The sequence below is a fragment of the Uranotaenia lowii genome, chromosome 3 (assembly GCF_029784155.1).
Source record: "Uranotaenia lowii strain MFRU-FL chromosome 3, ASM2978415v1, whole genome shotgun sequence".
NCBI classification, from domain to species: domain Eukaryota; kingdom Metazoa; phylum Arthropoda; class Insecta; order Diptera; family Culicidae; genus Uranotaenia; species Uranotaenia lowii.
Genome location: NC_073693.1, coordinates 238,833,969 through 238,853,652, shown reverse-complemented (window position 1 = coordinate 238,853,652; position 19,684 = coordinate 238,833,969). Strand labels below are relative to the sequence as shown.

The following is a 19,684-nucleotide window of genomic DNA, read 5'->3' as shown; positions in this document are numbered from 1 at the left end:
ACAGATGTGATCTGATGGACAACAAAATTTATGTTAAAACCGGATTGAAGAAATCAAATTCTTCGAGATGCCTACTCATGAAAAGGTTCCAACCAGATTCCAATTGCTTTTTCCAGGTGAGTTTGTGTAAAATATCATGATTTTGCAAAGGTTTTTCTTCTGTGGTAAAAAATATAAATCAATACATGACTGAAAAAAGTGTGCAAAAATAAAAAAGAGATTTTATGAAAAAGTTAGAGTATTTCTTGTAATCATTGATAAATATTTTTTTTATATTTTTACATTAAATGTCACAGGGCTAGAAGTTGGTCACTTTTTAGTAACTTTGTCACTTTTTTCAGGCTGCTCACTCAAAAGTAACTTTTTTTTAAATTTGGTGCCTAAAGTCACTATTTTGTATATAATTTCCTTACAACTGAGCTTATTTTCTTTAACTTTTTCTACTCATTATTCAGAACATTATATTGTTTCACGACAAGTGGTATGTATTCATTAGTTTATTATTAGGTTATTCGTTTTATTATTTATTTGACGGATTTATTTTCTTTCCTTTCGAGTCCTGTTCCACGGCCTAAATTGAGAGGATGGCTCAGATTCAGTAAGGAATATTATTGCTTTGATATATCGCTTACACTTAAACATTATATGGATGACAATAGGAATTTAACCAAAAATAGTTTTTCGCCTAAAAAATATTTAGTTTTTTGTTTATTTGTGATACTTTACCAGCGTTTTGGCATTCCTGTCAAGAAAAAATATTTCCTAAAGTGACACTATTACAACATGTTTAACCAAGATTTGAAGTAGTATGACTTTTAAAGCTTGAATTTGTTAAAAATAATTCTCAACTAAATTTAAAAAAAAATTATCAAAATCTGTACAGTGCACTAAATTACTTGGCAGGAAACATTCCATGCTGAAAGCTCTGCTCTTGGTTGTGTTAAATGTGTGACTCAATTGAATCGAAAATATCAGATATTTCATTTCTAAGATCCTTTATTTCTAGGCATTCTGAAGAAAGATTGGTAAATATGCATTGATTTCATACCATTCGATCGAGTTTTCGATAACTTACAGTAATTTTTGTACCTTTTTAGAGGTTTCTACAATATTCCAAAAGGCGTTTCTTGGATGGATACTAAATCGGTGACTATATTTCTGAGGTGTTTCTTGGATCTGTTAAATTTTAAAAATTTTAAAATCATTTATGAATCAATTTATGAATCATTTTTTTCTAGTAAATCTTTCTAATGATTGATATGTGAATCAAGCAATAAAAGCTGCAGTGAATCTCTTAGGAAATGTTCAATTTTTGTAAGTAAATTCTCTTTGAGTTAGTTTTGAATTAGAAAAATTATATTCTACTTTGAAGATAAGTCTCGTAAAATTATTTAGCCTTTTTTGTGTTATTATCATCTTAAGTCAGTTTTTTCGCTAAGCTTCTTTAAGTCATTGTCAATCTTCTGTTAACATTTTGTCCTTTATCTTTTTAAACCTCTTTGATTGTTTTGTCACTTTTTCACGAGGACCTCCCAATTTTTAATTTCATGACTCTTTCATGAAATGAAATTTCTATAATTGTAAATCTTAGCTCAATTTCAAGTAAATTCTTCAAACTTTTCGTTAAACATTTGCTGGTTTTTTATTTGCATTTGTTGATCTCTCACATATAACAAATTTGTTGAAGATTTTGGTTTCTGTAAATTTATTTCGAATTGTTAACTTTTTTCAATATAATTTTAGACTTTTTCAACTGTTTTAGTGTCATTGAAAAAATTCTGATAGTGTCTACACTATAGAATAAATTTTCTAAATTTGTGAATTTTTTTTCAAAGAAAATGGATAAACTCGAAGTTCTTATCGGGCTTTGTTGTCCTAGTCTTTACAGTACGATCTTTTGGTTCCCTCCCATTGTTTCTTTAGAACTGTAGGATTCTGCGGTCGCTATTCTTAAGTTATCTAAGCTCATTTAAAATGTTCCTCTTTTGTCCAACATATTGCTTTTCTACAAGTGAGGCCAAGAGCCTTCCAAAAAAGTTTTTCAATTAACAGAATTGTCTTTAAAGTGTTTTGTTCTAGTTTTTAATGTCATTTTTTAGCAAGGTTTCGTCTTGATCTGGTCACTAATTTCACCCTAATTTCACTTCAAAGTAACTATTTTGCCCTACTTTTTTACCGCATGGTCGCTTCTAGCCCTGATGTCATATTAACACCTTCATTTCCTCCATAGAAAGTTTTTCGATCAAATGAATAGTTTTTAAAATACACACGTTTGTAACTGCCCGGATACTAAATGATCATAGCCTTATGAATAATAGATATGAACAATTCAATAAGGCCGGAACAAATTTCAAATCCTTCTTTTGTCACTCAGAGTTGGAACATCGCGAGGGGGGACAATAAAAAATGATGCGAAAAACAAATTACACTTTAAATTTTCCAGGAAATTAAGTTTTTTTTTCTTTTTAACGAATACTCACCGTTGATTATTATTATATGCTAGTTTAATGGCATAGCGCTGAATTTTTTACAACGAAAATTCTTGATAGAAGAATTAAAGATTGAAATTAAATGGCGGATAGACAAAGTAGATGCTTGATAGAAGAAAATTGAAAGGTGTTGAAAATGAGCCAAGAGAATATTTTATGGAAAGCTTCAAAGGTGCGTTCTAGACCCTTTGTCCCGCATCAATTGAATGGCTGAGAGAAGTAATAGCGAGAGGCGCAATTACGTTCACCCATACATCCAACCCGATGGATTGGCAAAGCACGTGCTTCCCAATCGGACAGCCGATCTATGCAGGCTATCAGATGATTTTTTATTTTTCGCTTTGCGTAGAAGGACAAAATCATGACTCAGTAACCACAATGAACTGTCCAGCATGTGCTACGGCTTTTTTGAACTTGTGGTCCTGGTATTTCTTCAGATTTATCCTTCTGAAACATTCATGATCGTCTATCAATAACGACCATTATCAACAATGATGCGAGGATAGACATTCGGGAATGATTGAGGGAGCGACGTTCAAAATGTATCACCAAGTATGTCGATCACCGTCGATTAGCCACGTGACGAAAAGCGAAGGTAGCCTTCGATGGGGCATGGTATATTTTCTTGTATCAAGTTAGTGTTGATTTTAGACATATATTCAATGGGTACTTTTACCACGTGCGTATCACAGCACTCGGAGATATCAGTATTCTTGCTAGAATCCAATCCTGATTGCTTTTCTTGAGCGATTTTCCGACCATTGTTTTGGGAGCTTAAAATACGATTTAAAGTCTGTCGATAAGTTTTGATAATAAATTATTTTCTTCAATTTTTCCTTCTTGCTTTTTGTTGAGTCATTATTTGCCCGGATTTTTTGTCGTCAATTTTGAAATCAAATGCCCGAATTTTGCCAGGTTTTTAAATATAATTGCCCGAATTTGTCCGGCCGGGATACGTGCTGAAAAAAGTCTGGCAAACTTAATCTATCGTCTTGTAAAACAACAGGTTTGTCTAAGAAAATTCGACAACAAGTTACCCTAAGAATTGGAAAAAAGTTTGCTGATTATTATCTGGCTGATCTGTTTGTGTCGCTTTATTGGATCATATATTCTCGATTTTTGGTTACCGTTTCTCAATTGGAACAACAATATTCCATAGCGATTGAAGTGCTAGGGTTCTATCGACGTTGTGTAACGCTTTAAATCCTAACCAAAAAGTCGAAATCGAATGTCCCGTAAGTGCAATCAGCGGCTTAACTACACCCAAAAATCAGACTCTACTCAAATAATGACCTTCCTTGAAGGTGGAATTGTTGGCACAAGATTCTATGCCGGGCCGGCACTAACAAGCTATCTCATCGCTGGGATTGTCCTTCTAGCGCAACCGCATTGCATATGTCTGAAAGAAATCAAACAAAACATATCCCATGTCTCATCACAAGACAAAGCAAGATGGAAACAATCAGCCAGCAAGGATCTCATCGAATGATGTCCCTAGCGTTGTGTGAGTGTGTAAATCAGTACTAGCACCGGCTAAGCTGTGCGTGTGTATGTAAACCGGCAATAGAAAACAGTTTCTCGTTTCCCATTGCCATTTCATTCACAATTCCATCCCATTCTCATCAAAAACCAAGGATGATGACTGGCAAGTGTAAAAAATAACGTTGCGTTGGGTTCGATTCTCACTTTATTATTTTTTGGTGAATTATCCAATTCGATGAAAATTCCATAAAATGTTTTCCTTGTTCCGCTTGAAATGTAGTGGTCATGCATCATTTTGCTTGGAAGCTCGAGTCTTTGTGTAGTGCTTTTCCAATCATATCATCTTTGGTACAGTGAACTTGTTAGCGCATTTTTGGCAGAGAGTTAATGTCGAGCGACATTGAAATTTTGCAACCACTTCTTTGGGTGTAGCCTAGCTTACTTTTGGCTACTCAAGGTACGATTTTAAAAAATGGCATGGTAGGTACATTTGCCATGCTATTGATGCTCTTGGTTGAATTTAATGTGAGGTAAACTTGTGAAAAGTGACTTAATCGAATCCAAAAAATCAGTTAATTTATTTCAAAGTTTGTATATTTATAGACATTATCCTTCAATAGATACTTTGAAATGTTTCCAAAAAGAAATTTAGGCTCTTTTGTCAAAGTTTATGAGGCATTCTAAAACTTCATAAAATCTTTTCAATTTTAAATGATTTTTTTTTTAATTTTGCTTAATGTTTCATTGTTATTAGCAAATGTTCTTTGAGCTAGTTTTGAATTAACAAATTATGTTCTACGGAGAAGATTATTCTTGTTAAATTTGTGCGCTTTTTTGTGTGAATACCTAGAATCTTTCGATAATTTTTTACAAAGCTTCTGTAAGACTTTTGTCAATGTTTTGTCAACATACTGTTGTTATCTATTTTCAATCTTGTATCAATGTGTTGTCACTTTTCTGTGAAGGAGGATCTTCCTATTTTTACGTCATGACTTTCTTCATTCTTCTGTTTTTTCTTTCAATATTGAGCCAACCTTTACTTAACCTCAAGTCTAACTTTTCGTCAAACAGAGTTTTAGGATTATGTAGTCGTTATTCCTAAATCATCAAAACTCATTTAGGTAAAATGTTCCTTTTTGTCCAACATATGCCTTTCTATTAGTGAGGTCTAGAGCCTTTTAAAAAACTTATTTTTTCAACAAGCGAAATTGTCCTGGAATGGAATTTTTGAAATCACTGTTGAGTTAGTTTTTGACTTGATCTGGTCACTAGTTTTACCCTAATTTTACCTAAAAATAACTATTTTGCCCTACTTTTTTGCCTCATGGTCGCTTCTAGTCCAGCCCTGCATCTGCAAATTAAAAAAAAACACAAAAATGATAAAGGATTTATAGAATGGAATTCTCTTGATCTCTCACTAAACTGAGATCTCAGTTGCTTGGTGGTACCGTGATGGTATGATAATATGGATATTTCCAAGACTTGCTACAGATATAGAAGTGCGAAAGATATAAAAAAATTATGAGTTGTCAAGAATGTTTGTTCAATATTCAAGAATTAATATAAAATAAAAAAACAAGATAAATCAGGTTACATCAAATTTGCCGGACTGCTCGATATATTCAATCGTCATTTAAGGGGGGGGTAGGGTCTAACGGGTATAAAAAAACACCATTTTCAGGATTTTTTTCTAGAGCTATCGTTCAAACAAATGTATTCAAATTTTTTGCATTATACAAAGCATTGTTAAAAGAACATTTAGTAATTTTTTCGTAGAAAAATATTGAAAAATGAGCCGGTGACGGAGCATTTTCGAGGATGTCTTTTAGAAAACAGGATTCGCGGTGGACACTGTATCTCAGCACAGAATCATCTGAAGTCAAAAAATCAGAGCAAAATATTTTTAATAGATGTTTTTCTGGACCCCAACGTTTTTATTTAACTTAAAAATATTTTTATGAAATTTTTGTGGCTGTTTGAAGTAAAAACTACGATTTTTCACGAAAAAATCCGCCATTTTTCACCTCTAAAATCTCCCCAATGTAAAAAAATCAAAAAACAAAAACGTTGGGGTCTGGTATTTTATATGTAGAAAATATGTTCCAAATTTGAAAAGAATCGGATAAGTAGTTTTCAAATGACGATGTCCACGGACTTTAAAAATGTGCTTTCGAGAAAAACGCGTTTGAAGTTTCTGCTCTTGCTTTCTTGCAGTATTAGATAGGAGGAGATAAAGGCCTATAACTTCTACAGTTTTGCTTCAATTGACTTGAAAATTTGACACAACATTCTTGAAATGTTTTACAATAAGAAAATAAAAAAATAAAAAAATCTATTTTTTGAAAGTGTTAGACCCTACCCCCCCCTTAAATATACAGTCAGAAAAATCTGGCATTTGAATAGTCGAAAAAAAACTTCTTGTCTTGTCAGGTTGTCAAAACAGGCACTTATAATTTTCGCACATCCTGAAAATCTCACCGGCAACTCTGCTCACGCACACCATTTAGGTCACAATACTCTGTTTCCTTTATCTAGTTTCTCACTTTTCTAAACCCATGACACCCATAAAGTAGTCCGGGGGACTAAGATAAAAGACAAGATCCGTCAATGAGCACATAAGTTGTGCAGCCAATGATTGAAATTGTGCTAAATTGTGGCCAATTGTGCGGAAAAATGAGTGAATATGAGTTGAGAGAAACCAGTTCTCAGTGAGAGAGAGAGAGAGAGAGAGAGAGAGAGAGAGAGAGAGAGAGAGAGAGAGAGAGAGAGAGAGAGAGAGAGAGAGAGAGAGAGAGAGAAAATGTGCGAAGTGTTGCAAATTGTGAAGCAGTTAATTTTTTATCATTATCATTCCAAATGCAAAGAATTCTTTCTCTATTGCAATCCCCCGATTGTTTCACCCAATGCGCATATATAACATCATCAAAATCATCGTCAAAATGGCTCCAAATAAAACCACAAAGTTTACAAAGGGTTTTTTGAAAAGCACACGGATTACTAAAATGAGACACCCTGCAAAAAACCCTTAACTTACATGCCACATTAGGGTGGCCCGAAATTGCGCTATGTCAGGGATTCTGGGGATTCAACTTTCAAATGATAGCTTAAAGTGTAAGAAACATACGTTTATATGTCGGCGACTCAGAAAAAAGATGTTTAGAAGTCGCACAGGTTCGTTTTTGACAACTTCTCCGTTTTTTTTTGCCATTTCTCCGACACTTTTTTCTAATAAAATTCTCAGAAAAATGTTCAAACATGTGTCCCTCATATTTTTTAAGTTTTATACTAAAAATATATTTGGACTGTTCTGGACTCTCAATTTAAATGTATGATTTTTTAATTGCGCTATATTATGACTTTTTGTAAACAAAATGTTTTCAATCCATTAAAGAAAACTTAAATCGTTACACTAGTCAAAAGTGTCTCCTGGTCATATCCTTTCACCCAACGCTCCCACCCAAGTTTTTGTTTGCTAGGACAGGCTTCCGAAAAGTACTGGTGAACGACAGTATTCTTGCGAATGTCGCACATGCACCTCGATGAAAGCTTCCCGAATATTTCTTCCCCGACAGTTTTAAAAGGAGCGGTCGGGCGATGTACAGCGATGGCTTGTTTTACCGCATGCGAGAGTTTGTTCGTGGGTATGAAAGTTTTTTAAGCTTCGTGACAGTTTTGGGAAAATCTTCGTGACAGTTTTCAATGCGTTGAATTTCGCATGACAGTACTACTCACTCCGTCCGACTGTAGCCGAGATTCGCTCGAGCCTAGTTAATTTCGAACGAACGTGTTTTCCCTTTGCTTGAATCTACTGCGGGTGGTGATCACCCCAAGCACCCTCCCCACCCCTTTCCGCCTAACCTGCACCGTGTTTTTTTTTTTGTGTTTTTGTTTTTCTGGGATTTTAACACTCTCGTGTTATTCATCCCCTTGTCTAACCTGCACCGGCACCACACATCGCGTTACGCCTCGGTCGTATGCTGCTGCTCCGTGTGAATATATGGCTCGTTCGATCTATTCGATCCGAGCAGCAGCGCATACGATCGGGCATGGGTACGGTATGGGCACTACAGTCACCCGTGACAGTCCTGCAAAAACTGTCACGCCCTGCAGCCGACAGTTAGGATGAAATTATTTTTGAAACAGGAGGATGGGGGGATGAAAACCGAACTGTCGGTTGGGTTCGCTACAGCTTAAAGCACAACACTTTCGGCAACGCATGCTTTGAGCAGATTGTTCAGATACAGCCTGGGTTCTCGCACGTGTGCGATGTAGCCGAAGCGTTACGATTCGTTACCGACGGTACAGCAGCGAACCTAGTGGTAAGGAAACCCGAGACAGTTTGTTTGGCAAGAAAAAAGCTGTCATAGCAAAGCTGTATTTTTCGGAAGCCTGTGCTAGGATGCAGAGGTGACCTCGGTCCTAAAGCGCGACATTGTTCTTTCATCCATTTCTCTCTTTTTCCATCTATCAATTGACTACTAGGACGTGGCCGGCACCGTTATTGATGATTGAAGAGAGTGCATCAGTTTTGGGCATTGTGAATGTGCTGTCAGTCCCAGACACCTTTCATTTGACCTTTGAACAAAATTGGTGGCCTCGGTCAATCACGGAGTAGCAACCATTGGCGATGTGGAATTCGTTCTACTGAGCCACGCCTGCGATCATGGGATTCGAAATGCATTTAACCAATAAAGAGTTAAAAAGCCTATTGAAAAAAATGAACGGTATTGTTCATTATAAATTTATTACTAGGAAATTTTAATAAAGCATTTCGGGTTCAATGTTTAAAGGTGGATGTGAGTAGTCAATCAAGCTAAGCTAAGCTAAATGTTTTCAATCCATTTTGATCCACCCCAATGCAACATTCACTACAATCGAACGTAGATGATGACAAAGCAAATCATCAAATGCAACAATAGTTTAATTTTACATTGATTAAGATGTAAACTTAAGCTTTATTAAATACAAATATGGGCAAAAAAGCGATTGTCCAATCATTTGCAACGAAACGATGAAAGTTCACTAAACAGTTTACTGTGCAGATACTTGAAACAAATTGATACAAATTAAATGTAATAAATTCCTTGATACAGAGGGCGTATGATCACGAACGGTTGAAATCCTCTTTTAAACAAACACAAATCGAATAGAATAGAATTGTTTTGAATTCACGGAAAATCAATTTACTTTGCCCAATCTGAGTTGAATGCTCCAGCTACGATTTTCATGTACCCAAAGAAGAGGTTGCAAAATTTCAATGTCGATTGGAGCTAACTATGCGCTGAAATATGCATTGCGCCAATAATGATATGTTTTCTTTCATGTCACTGGCATAAAGACTCGAGCTCTCGGGTAAAATGATACAGGGTCACTACATACAGACATTCAAGCGAAACAAGAAAAATTATTTATGGGATTTTCATCCTATTGAATATTTTATTCAGAAAGAAGAAAAAAAAGCCGTCAGAGAGAACCGAATTCACAACAATTTTATACTTTCATATTGCCCATACGACAGTTTAACCAGTGTACCACCTGAGGCAGATGGAGATCGAGGTTTAATTCATTGTCATAGCCTTTCTGCACGGCTCATCACCAAAAAATGCACAGTGTCTGGCGTTCGGCGAGGGGTTTGCCAATTTTGTCTTATGATGGGAAAGGGAATTGGAAACGAAAAACTGTTTTTTGCTTTCCTACTGCCTGCCGTAGCTGGCTGGGCCGGAGGTCGTTTGCCGGTGGTTTGAAACAAGGAAATGTTTTTCCCCTGTAGTTTTCCTAATGCCGCCTCACGTACGCACGCACTGCATTGAACAAGCAGATCAATTCATTCATTAATTATTTCCATTTATCTTGTTGTGGGATAGGGAGGGATGTTTATATTATGTTTCCTTAAGTCATACGAAATGCGGTTGCGCTGTGAGGTTAATGCCGGCGGTCTCAAATCGAATCATCTTATGCCAATGGCGTTGAAATATTGAGAACTCATGATTGGAGTAAGTTGAATTTTGGGTGTGCAATTTTTGTTACTTTGTATGATTCCAAGCGAGCTCGCGGTAGTTGCCTGACAAATTCCAGCATGACGTGAAATGGCTTTTCAATGGTTTGTTAATTAACTTCAAGGTTTTACAAACTGTATAAAAAAAATATTTATTGCCCAAATCTTGATAAGATAATCTATAACTGGCAAACAACAGATTATGCGTCTGATTATCTATCTTGTATTCAGATTTTATATTCACAATTCAAAACACGCAGTGAAATTTCAAGTTCTGGTCCAGATCCAGATCCAGACTTTAGAATCATAAGGTGACCTGAAAATTATGGTAAACCACAATGAAGGAATGTGAAAAGGAATATTAAAAAAAAAGTTTTAAAAATGTATGCAAGTATTTATGACGTTCGAAGAATACCTATTTTTGATTTCAAAGTTACTTGACTTATGTATTTTGCAGTATTGCAGTAATATAGAAAATATGTATGCATGTGCATTTTGCACACTATAACATAAATGTGAATTTATTTTGTTTTCTTTGAAAAAACGCCCCCTAAACTGTCAGCTACCTCTTGCAAATCAGCTATCCTGGCCTAACCTTTCAGTAAGGAGAGCCACCTGGTGCCGGATGCCCAAAGCTCAGCCACCCAGAGAAAAGCTTTTTCTCTGATGGCCTGGAAGGCTTCTCTCAACGCGCAAGTGCATCATTGTACCTCCCCCCGGTTGTTTTTTTTCGGTCAGTCACGCGAAAAGCTTTCACAGCAGCCGTGTGTCACGTGAACGTGAAAATCGGAGAAAATTATTGCCGGCACAATCTCACGGCGGTGCTGGTCTTAAAAATCTGGAACCGGGGTTCGGTCGGACACGCGCAAGGGGGAGGAAAGCAGCAGCAACCACTTTCTTGATGAGCGCATGTTTGCATCACGGGGTCATTTTTCCGTCCCGGTTTTTTGTTTGATTTTCGACGATGATGATGATGTTGATGGTTGGTACCCCGTTAAAGGGGTTCCCTGTGTTCTTTTTCGTGTTTATATTTAATCTATAAATAAAATCCGGAAGGGATAACGGTGTTGCTGCTGTTAAGCTTGGGAGGGAAAGGGGCAGGTTTTGGGAGGGGCGTTTACGGGGTGTCCTGTCCTGTCGGGATGCAGGTCCTACACAAATACAGAGAAATTTTCCAGCCAGGAGCAGGACCAGAAACTATTCGGCAGGGGGACGAATTTTGCACGGCAGCAGCCGCCGCCGGTTAAGGATGAAAAGAAGTATGACGTGTGCGAATAATTGTTGTAGCCTTGCTGCTCTGAAGAAGGAAGACGGCAGTTTGGGTTGATTCGAATATGGGGTATTTTTACGACAGCCGTAGAAAAGGAAAACATGTTAACGGTGTATAGACGAGATCCGTATTCGCTGTAGGTGTGCTACTATGTAGCTAGAGCCTTCCACTGTGTATGTGTTGAGCTCGATGCTGATTAAATTTAAATTCAATTAGTGAATGGTTTTTTCTTTCACTTTTCTTTTGAGGGTAGGGGGAGGTACTGAATACGAGCCGCTCCCAGTTGGGTTTTAATTTTAAATTTTCGGCTGTAAGACTGTCGCGAGGTTTTTACTGTAACATCGTTTTGAGGTCATCGGACGCTGACGTCATTCGATGATGGAGAACGAAGAAGGGAGAAATTAATATTTCACACCTTATCAGGGACAAGATCTTCGTTTTCGGCGAAATTTGGAGTGCTGGTGATGGGGTTCATCTCCGAAGAACTTTGCCAGTATTGAGCATTTCCGTTCTCATTCAAAATGGCGCATTCTACAGGCGATGGGTTTCCTTTGAAAAATCGATATCTGTGGAGTCCTTGCAATGTGGAGGAAAATCCTATACCTCGTAGGAAGTTTGCATCGGTATGATTTCATAGGTTCAAACTGATCCTAATGAATAAAATCCATTTGCAACCGATAATCGTCGGGGGTGTATCAAACTCTGGTGTATCCTTTTTGGGAGAGAAGGTATCCGTGGTATGAATTTTCTCCCCGTGTCGTCGCCATTTTGAATCAATCACCGCTAGTTGACTTTGAAATGATATTTAGCGATTTAAATTGGGTTGTAAAGCACTTGTTCATTTGCCACTGCTGAAACTAGGATCAAAGTTAAACTGCAAAGTGACGCCTATATGGGTCGAGATTCGATTTAGGGCACAACTTTCTTCCACTCGATGGCATCCGCAATCCTTCCTCTAGTTCTACGGTGAAGCGGCTAGAATCAATGTAAATGTCCCGAAACAACAGTAAACTAGAAAAAAGTACTGCTGTGACAGGACAATATAATCGTTTTCTAGCAAAGGAAGGAAAGACGTTTAGCGGATTTATCGCTGACCGGGATCGAAATCCGGAACGAAGCGGATAATTATCAATTATTAGAACTTTGCACTGTCTCACTCTCATTAAAACTGACACTCTCCGGCCGAGGGCGTGACTGGGAATCGATTGAAATTCTGAAGACTTTTCCGGATCAATTTCTTCACTAGAACACCGATAGATCACTGATAAGTGTCGGACCGATGGCGGAAACACCTGCCTGTTCCAAGGATCCATATCCGAATCCTGAATTGGGCTAGACATTCTGGGAGTCTGGAATGGTTTCCATAGATGGAATATGGAGTCCGAGATGCTTCAAGCTCTGAGTGTGAGGAGCTAACGTATGAACGGCTCGAGTCTACTGAAACGACTAGGGATGGTTCCCTTTATCCGGCTGATTTCCCGGTGGTGTCATGACAACATGCATGAAAGTATATCCGCGACAGGGGTACACAGACACACGCGCCAATCTACGGACATGCGCCTTGCAGCGGAACATCGCTTCGGCAAGGATTTCGTCGTCGTCGTCCTGTTCACGTACAATCTCTCTTCAGCCAGAGAAAGTCGTTCGCATCGGGACACCAGTTCACATCTTTACCATTGCCTCGAAAGTCCCCGGCAAAATGGTAACCCTAGGGCGTAAATCATCGAATCGATATGAATATCCCATTCGTCCGGGTCGCGTATAAAAGAAAAACCTGTTATACGACATCGACCCTTCGAGGGTTGATTCGCAGGAGCTTGTACGAATAATCCAGGATAACAATAACAGACAGTACGTTAACACATTCTCCTAACCGAGAGGGATGCAAGCAGGGCAAATGAACGAAAATCGATATTTTAAAGGGCCGAGAGCGCACACTCGGTAAGCGCACTTTTCCACATTCTCTCTGTGTTTCTCGGGGTGGTTATTCGCTTATTCGCTTCGGCGCGTAGTCAATGGGAAAATTCCCCGGTTCGGTAGGGTTCTGGAATATTTGGCCGTCGTCATTCGAATGCTTTTCGTACGGCAAGCAGCCTGCGGGTTATTACAATGGGCCGCAGAGCTTTAAAGAGCACACTTTTTCCCTCTCTAGGGAGGCCTCATCACCTCTTGGTGGCTTGAAGCGGGCAATTCGAAACCCGTGTATATCAGACGTGCCAGAGTTCTAACAGAAAAAAAACAACCGAACGTTTAGCCATAAGGAAATTATTCCCATTAATCACTCCAATGCCGTTCACCCAATACCGAAACTGCTCCAGCCTCCACGACTGCCTCCAAGAAAAAAGGTCAATGCCCCCTACTCGAAATCTTGTAGCTGACAGCTATACGCGAACATCAACCCATTAGCTCCTATACCGTTGTTTGTCTTGTGACCCAAATTGGTCCTTGCAACAGTTTGCTACTACAAACTGGAACCTATTCTACACAACAATCATATATGTTTGTAGAGGGCCTACAGACTGTAACGACGATTATTCAAATCAATTCTTACGTCACATTCAAGCATGAGACTCTGCGAGCCAGGGACACACCCCTCTCGGGGAACCCTTGTGCGCACTACCATTCCCGGGACAAGAGTCTCCAAAAGAAGCAACAGTGTGCCCACAAACTGATCCTAACTCTAGCTTGTTCCAAACGGTGGCCATGGTTGTAAGTAAGTTATGATTGCAGCTAGACATGCAATCGGGTCGGCCTAGCAGGAAACATAACACACATCCTTGAAAGGACTCTTCGGTTGCGACGGCCACGGTCGGACTCCGCTACTTAACCAGCCGTTGCCATAAATTCCCATACAGTTAGCACGCGGAAAACATAAACCCTGATTAGACAGACCCTACTGCCCATCACTTCTCGTTTCCGTTTTGTGGGACCAATAGGCTCTCCGGAAAATTATTGTCGCTTGCTTTTAAAAGGGGGTTATTAAAATCACTTTTCCTATTAGGATTGATGCATTGACCTAATTCTTCGAAATAAATCATTTTAATTTTAAAGTATGTTCTAATGATTTTCAAGAATAAGGTAATCTTCAAGTAATTTTCAACGTAGATACCCAAAGAAGAGCTGAAAAAATGCTAATTTCCCATCGCAAAGTAGCACTAACAAGCAAGTTGAAAAACGAGGCAAGCAATCCTCGTGGGGTGGATTTTGCAAAACCATGGCAGGACAACACAGGAGTGGCACCAGGAATAATTGTTTGAAGTGGACGTTTAATAATTAATGATCCCCGTTCTCCTCGTGAGGATTCAAATGAACATGAATTATAAAATTAGACGCTTAAAATCTTCTGATATTTTGATCATTTTTCTTCACACCAATTTTTGTTCTCAACATTTTCGTAAAACGAATGTTTTATAAAATTTGATTAAATGTGTCATAGGAAATTTTCATGTATATCACCAAGATGCGCATTATTGTGGTGGCCCTTAGCTAAATGGAGGTATTTCAAAGCCAAAATTTAACTGTTTTCCACTTATCAAGATACCAAAATGAGCAAAATCTCATTTTGATTGGACAACTCAAAGATGACCCTCAAACGCCTTGAAGTTGAACAAGCTAAAAATTTCCGTTACAAAACCAAAAATAATACTGGCAACACTTTAAAAATTTATTTGAAGTGAATATTTGTCTGAGAATAACTTTCTAGAAAACAACAAGTAGTTTTGAACTATAGGAAAAACAAATTAAATTCCTAATTTCAAAAGTTTTCCTGATTTTGTCGTGCCGTTTTCTCGCACTTATCACAAACACACACAAAGTGTATGTGATGCCCGGTTTACAGTTATTTTATCAATAACTTAAAAACGCGCCACAACTAGCACGTGTTACATGGTGTAATCGATGGGGAATGGCTGAAAGATGAAATTCCAGCCAGACTTGTTCATTAAAAGTTTCTAGACCTGTTTCAATTTCAATTCCCCTGGTTTTCACCGCGAAAATTTCATCATGGCGAGGAAATCGGAATAAAACCAGTTCTATCAGGTTTTAAGGAACGAGTCCGGCTGAAATTTCATCTTTCAGCCATTCCTCATCGATTTCACTATGTTGCAAAAACCAGTTTCGTCGCGTTTTTGAGTTATTGAGGAAATCAGATTTTTCACGATCATTTTCAGATGTAAATGGACCTTAACTAGACATGTCAGTGTTGCTAGCGAACCGGGAACAACTTTGGAATTTCATCGAGTCACCGGGAAACCAGGAAAATCCGGGAATTTCGGCACATCGTCGGAAAAATTGTCATGTTTGAAAATTTTCTACGGATTTCAAAAAAAAATTTAAATTAATTTCTAAATGTAAGAGTAGTTTTTGACAGTCTCGATATAGATTTACCTCATAAACACTTATTTTCGTTTATTAGCAAACAAACGAGATTTGAATCGCTTTTTCACTCATTGCGGACTAAATACGGGTTATCTCGTTTTTTTCGCTCTCCGCAAGTGTAAATTTTATAAAGAAGCTATTATTGACAACAAGTTTGGTAGCTCAATGATGGGTACACACTCCTTTTTTAAAACTCAAAATTAAGTAGTTTTGGCGCAAAATAGCACTTCAGTGGCAGCCCTCAACTTTAAGTTTGACAGAGGCAATCGCAAAACTAAGTTCTGATTGGCATACTCAATACTAAGTTCGGCAGTCGAACTCAAATTTATCCTTTTTATTGGAGGGTTGTTTATTTTCAGGGAAGTAAAGGACGATTAAAATTTTTTTGTACCCGGATGTTGCTGTTTCGGTACAATGCATTGCGTTTACAGAGCGGTGGAAAGTTTTGACACTCCCGGCCAAAGAAAACTTTCGGATGTTACTTCCCACGGGAAGTAAATAACATCCGGAAGTTTCCAGACATTCCAAGCCGCTCACCATATGTATGATGACAATGACGGACAGAATTTTACGCTGACACGGTGGACATTCCATTATGAAGATTCTTCATAGTCTTCCGGTAATTGTTCCGGAACGACAAAACTTTGCGTCGTGAACAATGGTTGCTGTTCCGGTTCGAAGTGAACTCGCTAAAGCGGGCCATAGACTACATCACATTTGTACAAATGCGATGGAATTCGATAACATTCTGTCTCTGTGATCACGATTGAATAAGCGCGCAAACGGTTGGAGTAAAATCGGTCCGGATCGAAATATTTTGTACAACCCCACCCTCTGTGGCATGGTGTATGGCGCTGCTTGTACAAAATCCAAGCCATTTACTCAGCCCCAGCCGGTGCGGAGATAGTTTTTTTTGTTGCTGTTGCTGTTTTCGCCAGCAATCGTTTGTGTTCGCGTGAAATATGTTTGTATGGTGTAATGGCGAGCATAGATTAAACAATCGTCGTGGAACCATCGAATTTGCCCAAGCCAATTTGTGTTGTCTATGGCCCGCTTAATTGTTTTCAGTCAACAAAAAGAGTTCAATTTTTAGTTCATAATCTTTATCGAGCTTTGATCCCTTGCCGAAGGAAAAAAAGGGATCAATTTTGAGTTCGCAGTTCGAACTCCGTTTTGAACCATCGAAAGGAGGAAAAAGGGGTACTGAACTTTAAGTTCATTGAATCTAACTATGTTTTGAATCTCGGTCGTACTTAATTTTGAGTTAAAATAAAGGAGCGTGTAGGTACTAAGTTTGTATACTTTGGTCAAGTGGTTTCTAATATGTGTAGAATTTTTGTGTTTTTCGGCGTAGATTTCTTAACGGTCTTTATGTGTTAATAATAACTTTTCACATTATCTAGTTTCCAACAACCAGTTTTAGTTTTCGGCCAATAATTCATTGTTTAACATACATACATGTTTCATTAAATTATTTTATGCAAAAAGAAATACGTTTTTTATAGAACGGAATCTGTTTTTGTCAGAAAAAGATATTGTTTTTCAAGGTTGATTTTATTTGTTTAAACTGGCCTGAGGATCCAAGTCTCATATCGCCAGTGTTTTTTTTTTTCGTTCTTCCTAAGTAAAACTTTGACTTTGAAATTTCTTAGCTGGAAATTTGTCATATGTAGAAATTGTCTCGAAAACAAGCTCCTGTCGAAATAATATTTAACATTCAAACGTTTAAAGAGCAGCCCTGACTTATTCATAGTTTTCTTTATTCTCACAAATGTTTAGTTCCAATGACTTCGACTACGGCATTACTTAAGTAATACATTATTTGTGCAACCAATTTTTTTCCTAAAACATGTCTTTGGATTTGTACAACTTCACTTATAAAACAAAAAAAAAACTGCAATCTGATAACTTTCAGTTTTGTAAGATAAATCCCAAATCAAGTTGATAAGCTAGTTTGATATGTTTCTTTACAAACTATCGATTTTTTTTACAACTCTGTACGAATTCTAAAAAAATTGAAATTTTGCTAGTGGCTCAAAAGAACCCCAAATTAACCGGACTTGATTTGCAAAATTATTTTTTTTGTCTTTATTTGAGAGGTTTTCAGCCGCGGGCTGGTTCGCCTCTGCTGCAGAATTGTCAAAACTGTGGAGCAAAACAATGGATAAATACTGATTTCATTGGATGTGTCCTTTATGAAAACCTGTCAGTTTTCTGCGAAAAGACTATGCGTTAAAAGAAATGGAAGTAATGGAAGGAAGCAAACAATTTTTAGTATTTTTGGGCTTGACTTTCAATTTTTTTTATTCAACATGAATTTATATTAACACATTGCGGCCCAAATACGAGATATGTTTTTTTTTCGGTCGAGATATCTCGTTTTTCCGGCCGAGATATCTCGTTTTTTCGTTCGAGATATCTCGTTTTTTCGGTCGAGATGTCTCGTGTTGCTAGTGTACTACTCTAGGAAGCATGACTTAAATGCCCCGAGTTTGATAGTGAAACTTTAATGTACAAAAATTAACACAACAATTTAGATTGCTCAAAAGTACTACAGTGAGCGAAATAAGAATAGTATCACTATGTATTTTGCTTGTTAAAATATGAATAATTGAAAATCACGAAAATTTTCTTCTACAGTTTGTTTTGACAGGAAGATGATGTTTACAGTTTTCGTCGTGAAATTGATTTAAAAAAATCAGAAATATTTATTCTGCTTCCAGTAGAAACGCTCGTATCTTGTACACAATCTTCGTTAATAAACCTTACTCGAAATCCGAAAACAAATTTACAAACAAATAAACAAATTTTCTGGCTCTCTAAAATTGTCCCGTACAACAAAATATTCTCGTTTTCAAATGTTTCATAAATCATTTAAAAACCAACCTTCTTTTTCCAAATCTTATTCATTCTGCATGAAGCTGTCAATTTTGTTTGCCCAACGGCTTTCTCATGATATTGCGCTATGCAAAAGCCCTATGTAAACGATGTAAAAATTTCAAATTGTTAACGATTTTCTCGAAATAAGACGAACATGTCAAAAACAGGTATTAGACATTCCCACTTTTTTTTCTAAGCCCCTCTTGGGTGGTCAATTGATTCCGACGTAGCTTCTGAATAGAAGTATGGACCGGAATGGTCCGCGAAAGTTCCGGAACAACCGTTGCAGATAACAATATCCAAAACAAATCTTTGAGCCTCATTACTCAAAATGAGCAATGATTTTTGCCCGGTTTTGAACTTTTATTAAACGATTTCTTTTTTTTACACGTACACAAACAACAATCGTTTAAAAAAAAAATCTAGTGTATTTTTGACAAAAATAGGGTATATATGGTAATAATTAAAAACTTCCTATTGCCTTACCCCCAGTTTCATGTATCTTTTTATTTATGAACTACTGTTAAAAATCTAAGGAAAAATGAGGTGGCTATCGACTTATTTCATTGAGTCTATGTTAAAGGACATCTGAAAGTCGTTCAATAAGTTTTTGAAGATTTGGAGAAACAGGACTTGACGTTTTTATAAACTTCATTAGATGCTTCAATCAAAAACAGTTCTACATACATTTGTATTGCCGCATCTGAGGTGTAAAAGTTCTTATAAGAAACATAGCAATCCAAAAAAACTGAATCGAGCCATGTTTCATTGACAATACCTGTCGGAAGATCTTCTTCAACCTAGACCTTCGTCGCTGAAATTACTACGGCTAAACCGGCTTTGTTCTAGGTAAATAGGGTACTTTTTGCAATCCCAGTTTTCTATACCTGCGCTAGATGCAGGTAGATAGATCTTTGGCATCCGTCCCTTCACCCATCCGTTGCTTCTGTTGCTGCTTGAAGCATCTTTCAGTATTCTCAAAAACGTGCAACGAAACACTTACGATGCCGGCGATCAACGAACATCAACAGATGTGGCTACCAGGAAATTTTATCATCGGTGAAAATGTAATCGATCATCACCAGAAGATTATTCCAGGGTAAGAATTGTCTAAAAGTTTAATCAAAAATTGTATAACTTACCTTGAGCTTCCTCGGGTTCATAGTATCCATGGTGTCCCACTCGTAAGTT

The 19,684-nt window shown here is 37.5% G+C and overlaps 2 protein-coding genes across 3 annotated transcripts in view; both read left to right on the top strand.

Moving 5' to 3' along the window:
* The window catches only part of LOC129753203 (soluble guanylate cyclase 88E-like), a 300,021-nt gene that overhangs the window by 47,491 nt on the left and 232,846 nt on the right, over positions 1–19,684 (top strand). The gene's annotated exons all lie outside the window — the stretch shown is intronic.
* LOC129751468 (RNA-binding protein Musashi homolog 1) overlaps positions 19,328–19,684 on the top strand; it is a 29,646-nt gene continuing 29,289 nt past the window's right edge. For both annotated transcript variants that reach the window (XM_055747006.1, XM_055747007.1), the window contains exons 1-2: positions 19,328–19,342; positions 19,456–19,592. In XM_055747006.1, coding sequence (XP_055602981.1) covers positions 19,498–19,592 — 95 coding nt within the window. In that variant the 5' untranslated portion in view covers positions 19,328–19,342; positions 19,456–19,497. The remainder of the gene's footprint in view (positions 19,343–19,455; positions 19,593–19,684) is intronic.